This window comes from Colias croceus, chromosome 13 (assembly GCF_905220415.1).
Source record: "Colias croceus chromosome 13, ilColCroc2.1".
Lineage (NCBI taxonomy): Eukaryota > Metazoa > Arthropoda > Insecta > Lepidoptera > Pieridae > Colias > Colias croceus.
The window spans coordinates 4,823,715-4,830,803 of NC_059549.1; the positions used below are offsets into that span (position 1 = coordinate 4,823,715).

At 33.7% G+C, this 7,089-nt stretch overlaps 1 protein-coding gene across 1 annotated transcript; it reads right to left on the reverse strand.

Annotated features, from left to right (window-relative positions):
• Positions 1-992: 992 nt before the first annotated feature.
• Positions 993-6,809, reverse strand: LOC123696606 (cyclin-dependent kinase 8). The gene is made up of 8 exons (XM_045642904.1): positions 6,237-6,809; positions 5,330-5,581; positions 4,586-4,775; positions 3,992-4,205; positions 3,116-3,284; positions 2,599-2,715; positions 2,243-2,315; positions 993-1,313 (listed from the first exon to the last, which is right to left on the reverse strand). The coding sequence occupies exons 1-8, from the start codon at positions 6,480-6,482 to the stop codon at positions 1,186-1,188; spliced, it is 1,389 nt and encodes a 462-aa protein (XP_045498860.1). The 5' UTR covers positions 6,483-6,809; the 3' UTR covers positions 993-1,185.
• Between the last annotated feature and the right edge of the window lie 280 nt (positions 6,810-7,089).

Sequence of the window (7,089 nt, forward strand, 5' to 3'; positions counted from 1 at the left end):
TTGAGAATTTTAATGTGTTGTGGGACACCAGCCGCAGCCTGCCCATAACTGCACTATAGAGATACAGCCCTGGGCAGTCCGCGGCCGATGTAGGACTATTGTGAGAAATGGATGCAAAATAAACTGGGCTATGGATTGGGATGCTAAGTGGACTGGTATTGTGGACTATGGGAAACTATGGCACCTGCCTTTCTACTAAAAGAAAGTAAAAATATGTTGGCAGGTGGTGACTAGCCCTCTCACTGTATGGGCCCCCGAAATAAGTCGCTGCAATAGTGCGACAAGGGGGCAACATATTGTAAGCAGCTAAGGGTGGAGAGGCGTCCCTGGACTTTAAACTACGATCACGCGCTCCCTGAGGGTCCAGCATCACGTGCCCACTCGCCACTTACGCTTCGCATCCACCCTTCGAGCTAAAAGCTCTCGCGACTCCACTCTGGCCGGCCGGTTAAGGCAAGCCAGAGGTGGGGGTCCTGTCCTCGTCAGGCTTCACTCCGACCGGCCGGTGAAGGCAAGCCGGAGATGAAGACAGGGGCCTCCCCCGGGAGCGCTCGGTTCCCGCAGGGTCGCTACTCCCCGACACCCCGCCACAAGGTGTCCTGCGGGTTGACTGATTGCACGGGTGGAATATCTATTGTCACATAGACAATAGATATTCCAACCGTGGGCGATGGGGTCGTCACATCCCTACGCCCTTATTATTATTATTATTATATAAAAAAGTGCCTATAAAAATATATATACAAGTGATAAATGTATAACAGAGTATTCAAAACTGAAACTGAGCCAAAAATGATAGTATTCTTTTGCCTTTGGCTGGTGAAATCAATGGAAACCAGCCAAATTAAATATAACAAAATTGCTTTTTTCGGTACAATTATTGAATATCAATGAACACGTAAAGAAATAATGTCATTTTTTGTGTTTATCCTTACTCGAGTATTATAATTAATTAATAAAAGGTATTCAATTTTTCATTTTCCTTTCATTTAAAATTTTTCGATAACTACTTAGATCACTGCAAAATTGATTCGAAATATCAGCTAATATTTCAAATTTGATTCTTTAAAAAAAAAATACGTAACCAAAAAAGTATATTACAATTACAGCTACATTCCTTACAAACTGAAACTATGATTCGATAATATTTACAAGTTTTTATATAAAAAATATTAAAAATTAGCCTCAAAACCGCTGTTGAAAGTTGCCTTGTTGTTGCGACCCGCCGCCCTGTTGTTGCCCGCCGAACATCATCTGTTGTTGCTGATGGAACTCCTGTTGGTTCCCCTGGTTGTTGTTGCCTTGATTCGGCCCTGGGAATTTATTAAATATTATTTAATTATTTATTACACTTTATTGTAATACAACCATTACATAACAAAAAAAAACAATAAAAAGAAGATAATATATGGTACGAGAAGGACGTATTACAATTGGCGGCCTTATCACTAAGCAGTGATCTCTACTAGGCAACCAAGCGGCAAAAAAGCGAAGTATTTAATAATATTTTTTTTAAATTGAGCTGAAATTAGAAAAATCATTAAAAAGAAAGAATAAAAAATAGTTATACACTAAATTAATATTATATGCGCATACATAACTATACAAATATGTATAATAACTATATTATAAATAACCATACATAATATATACCTACAATATATTATAATAGAAAATTAAATAAATAAATGATAATACATACATAAAACTACATAAAGTATATCATAATAAACTAATAAATTATGTAAATACATAATATTACGTAAATGATATCAAAATAGTTTATTGTGCAGCAAATGAAACAGAAATGCAACTGTGCAAGCAGTAAGTAACAAATCCCACATATTACTGAACAAAGAGAGTTCAATTTATTTCCTATTTTTGCAATTCACTCCTAAGTATGTAACTGATATTTTAAATTGCAAATAAAAATATACTCAGATTAATTTCCAAGTTGCAACAAGGACATGGATTCATGGATTAAATCTCCAGAATTGACATGGAAAACAAACTAACAGGACTCAAGTTAAAAAGTTAAAGATAAACCTGATCTTTTCTCACTTTCACTAATAGCTAGATCCAAACAGTTGAACAAAGAATGCTTCATATGTTTTGCACATACACACTTAGTACCTACTTACAAATTAAATAAATATTTAAAAAAAATCGCATATACTTACAGCTTTTTCATAAAAATTTAATAATTTGTTTTAAATTTGATACTAATAATAATATTTCTTACCTGACATCCTCATCCTTTTCGCGTTATTTGCTGCGTGGTCATGGCTGTTAGCTTGTACTTGGTTCTGTTGAGTCTGTAACCATACATTTTTATTTGTAGATTTTACACATTCAATTTTAAAATAGAAATAGCAACACTGTAAAATTGATCCGGTTGTATAAAGTTATAAGATTAAAAAAACACCTATTTAATCTCATAAACATATTCAAATACGCAAAAACATCAGATTATCTATAGTAAATAGATAATAATATGACTAAACTATGAAATTATATTAATTTCATCCCATTTAAGAATACTAAATTTACCACTACGCCACGTAAATAATTGAGCAACTAAAGAAACAATAAACTCACATTAGGTTGTTGTTGTTGTTGATTCTGTCTCGCTTTAGAATCACTTTTATCATCTTGATCATCATCTGTCAAGAATTCACGTTTTGGATATGGTATTTGACATCCAGCGAAGACATCCTGTGAATTCAAAATTATATCTTTGATATTGATTTCGATTATTTAAAGTGAAGTCCCGTGTCTGTAGTGGGGTAAGGGGCAGATGCATTATAAATACATCTATTCCACTGATTGATTTTATTTAGGGATAAGTAGGTGATCAGCCAGACTGAGACATTTTTTTTTCTTCTCTACTGGAAATCGAACCCAAGACCCCTCGGTTCTACGCTCACGCATTAACCACTGTACAAAGGAGGTGGTCAAGTTATGTTGTTAATGCTATGGTTTATGTAAGCATCTATATTTTAACAAAGAGATTGGGGAAAACAAAATGATATTTATTTCCGAGTTTACAAGTTACTTTAATTATGGTTTTCGAAAGTGTTCAAAAATAAGCCACACATAAGAATAATAAACAAACCTGCGTAGGTAACGGATCTTCGGAAAAGTATGGATCCTGCATAGCTTGTTCCGACGTTATTCGTCTATTGGGGTCCATTAAGAGTAGCCTCTGAAGTAGACTGAATGCTTTGCTGTCTGGTTTTATTTTGTGTCTATCCATGTATTTGCTTAAAGAGCAATTTTGGTAGCTGAAAGAAAGAAAAGAAAAAAAAATGTTGTGTGGTTTTATGAAACCACGGTAAAAGTGAAACTGTTCGAACGGTTCCGAACACTGCTTCGCGTGTATCGCGCGACATGCGCTACACAGACCAAAAAGTTTGAGATGATGTAATAAAAGTTTCACTTTAAAATTTTAGTTATTTGAGCAAAGTATAGTTTTGTTTTACAACACAATTAAGAGGAATTGTTTAGCTTAGATGGATATAATGAGTTTTGAATAGATTTCATTATATTCTAGCATTGTATAAAATTATAAAAGACAATTTAAATCCCTTTAGAATGTATTGTGATGTACTAGGTTTCAGCCCGCGGCTTCGCCGGGGAATCAAAGAAAAACCCGCATATTTCTCGTTCCCGTGGGATTTCTGGGATTGCGTCATTTTCCCGGGATAAAAAGTAGCCTATGTCCTTTCTCGGGTATCAAAATATCTCCATACCAAATTTCATGAAAATTGGTTCAGTAGTTTAGGCGTGATTGAGTAACAGATAGACAGACAGAGTTACTTTCGCATTTAAATATTAGTATGGATTAACTGATTCCTGTGATTTAACTAAACAGTGATAATTTATATAAGGTACAACATAAAAGCTATCTGAATCAGAAGTTATGAACAAGAATAAAATATGAAGCTCATCTTTCATATAATCATACCCTATTCATAATTTCAATACTCACTTAGATCTCTTAAAGTCCTTAACTAATGTGGCATGTTCCGGCATTTTCCTAATGTCTTCCCAATCCTTTTCTTGAGGGAAACCCATCACATTGAATATCCTATCTAGTTGATCATGATGGTATGGATTACTGGTCTTAATGTCTTCTTGACGACAGTGGAAAATAGGCTCTGATGTTAACAGTTCGGCAAATATACATCCTATTGCCCATATGTCTGAAAATAAAAAGATATTTTAAAGAATTCTTATTCTGAAATATATAGTTAATCTTCTAGCAACAACACAATGTAACTTATAATATGAAAATACTGTATAATGAGATGTTAATTATTTTAGACATAAATGTCTCACAAAAATATGTAGATGCTGAAAAAATATTTACTTTATATTTATTAGGTAGAAGCTGGTTTTGCCAAGCAAAACAGCTACCAATAACCTCATATAAGCTATTTGTATTATTATTCACTCATTGATCGATCAATCTATATTCTATACATATTAATGTGACACAAGACAAAGTTAAGCCCGGACATAATCAGTTTACTATAAAAACTATAAATAAACAAGTCTCTCATAGACTTTAAGCAACACTTACCAATCGCCTTCGTATAATGCCTAGCACCTAACAACAATTCTGGTGCTCTGTACCAAAATGTAACTACGACAGGGTCCAAATCAGCCAGTGGTTTTAATGGAGCGTTAAACAATCTCGCGAAACCCATGTCGGCAATTTTAACGCGACCTCTCTCTGGACCTTCACCCATTACCAATATGTTTGCTGGTTTCTAAAATATACAATATCATGATTATAGTTATATTCACTTGCTTATAAACTTTATAGCAGAAGACATTTGTATACATTACAATTTGGTCTGTTTTTTAATTAATATTGATAAGGATTTGTTAATAAGTCTGTTGCAATAATTTTACAAGAAATGCCTGCTTAATTTGTAGAAACTCCACTTTCAGACAACTATTGAACAACATTAAAGAGAAATTATGATGGAAAATTATTCAAAATAAAACAGAAGAGAAGCATATATCAGAAAGGAGTAGACATTTTGAGATGATTTTAAATACACCCATTGATAAAATTGCCAAATGGTAAGCCAATACATATACCGTCATTAATTGTTAGTGAGTATATACCTGAATCATAATGTATATAGGTCATATTCAATATTTATTTTTCAAAATTACTAATAAGTCAATAAAAAGATATTGACACAAAAACTTTTTTAACTACACAAAATTACCTCACAAATAGTGTAATTAGAGATAATTGTTTGTTGAGTTTTTTAATGATTAAGTCATTAGACTAGTTAATAAAAACACTTACCAAATCTCTATGTAGCACCCAATTTGAATGTAAATAATGTATTCCATCCAAAATTTGGTACAACAAACTTTTTACCATGCCTTTTGGAACCATAACTGATTTCTTATTAGCTTTAGCAGCTCTGTGGAACTTAATGATGTGCCACAAATCATGTTCAGCATAATCAAATAATAACCACACTTTCCTGTCTGTGTGCGAAAGAAATACCCTTATTAAATTTATAACATTTGGATGTTTGAGTTCACGGAGCAACTGTAAAGAAATATTATAATAGTATTGATGACAATTCTTCTATCTGTTCACAGAATAATAAACAAATTCCAACATCTTTGCTAATGAAGCTGTTGCTTCATTTATTATTTGGCACACAATTATTTGAGCATAAAATATTATATTACATTTAACTTTAATGAGTGCACCTCTTTAAACAACAAAAACTGTGTGGTGGTGAGAAAATAATATAGGTAAGCATTATTTTATCAGCTGTAAAAATTGAATTAGTCGAAATAAAAATACTATATATAATAGCATGCCTATCGGTTTTCTACAGAATTCATTTTGGTGAATGTGCGAATGAACTCCACCACCTGGTTCCATCTTCCCCATTTCTTCACCGCACATCTAGACGGGGAATGGGATTCCATCCCTTCACAGTCGACATTCCTCATGTACGTACGCAGCGTTATGCAAATTCTTTTTTCATCCGAACTGCGAAGGAATGGAATGCTCTTCCATCGTCGGTGTTCCCCGTGGACTACAATATCCAGCTCTTCAAGTCCAGAGTGAATAGGCTTCTTCTGGGTAGACGTGCTCCTAAATAGATCGCATCACTGCTTTACATCAGGCTGGATAGCGGTCAAACGTCTACCTATTTATAATAAAAAAAAAAAAAAAAAAAAAAACTCACAGCAATTTCTCTGCATGCTGACATAGAAAGTCCTGTGCCTTCTATTTGTTTTAAAGCATAATCTTTTGTATCCGATCCATCTTTCCGTCTAGCTTTGTATACGTGACCATAAGTACCACGACCGACCTTACACCCTTCGTAATCAAACAGGTCCTCAACTTTAGAACGTTCATTCTGCGTTTTCATTTTAAACTCATAATCCATCATTACCGGCGCCATGGTTTTATTTTGAAAATTATCACCCATCTTCCACTACCTATTGTTTATCCCAATTTCCACTATTTTTAATTGAAATATATCGTGATCTTTCAATTCTTCTGAATATCAAAAGGATAAGGGATATGTGTTGAACATAAATGATTTTTAAAATAATATATTAGTGAAATTGTTAGTTTTCATTCAATTATTTATACATTTTGAATAAAACAAGTTTATATTATTTCACAATTCACATATTTCTTTACGTACGTAGTTTACGTAGGTATGAAAATTAAAAATGTTTTTATTTTGACCTTAGATTACAAAATAAAAATTTTGACATACAGACGGCTTTCCTCACAGGCAGGGCCATAGATAAAGATCACAGATTAGGTATTAGACTATTAGTTACATAAAGATAAATGGGCTTTCCTGAGGGCTTTCCTGTTTGAACTTTGAACCCCAGAGCCGTGCACAGCCACAGAGCAAGTAATATTGGTTTGAAGTTGAACCTCGTTTGAACCCATTGAGATATACATAATTATGGAGACGACACCGCCTACATCACTAATTATGTTCCGCTCAACATACGCCATATGGCGTAACTGCACTGCACGCTCATTTTTTATTTGTTTTAAAGTGAAACGCATCAAAT

What these genes read in the sequence shown, in the direction of transcription:
- LOC123696606 (XM_045642904.1), bottom strand. Translation starts at nt 6,482, where the DNA reads ATGGGTGATAATTTTCAAAATAAAACCATGGCGCCGGTAATGATGGAT. An exon ending in GGGTGCTACATAGAGATTTG is followed by an intron (nt 4,776 to 5,329) that starts GTAAGTGTTTTT and finishes TGTATATTTTAG; the next exon opens with AAACCAGCAAACATATTGGT. An exon ending in AAGGACTTTAAGAGATCTAA is followed by an intron (nt 3,285 to 3,991) that starts GTGAGTATTGAA and finishes TCTTTCTTTCAG; the next exon opens with CTACCAAAATTGCTCTTTAA.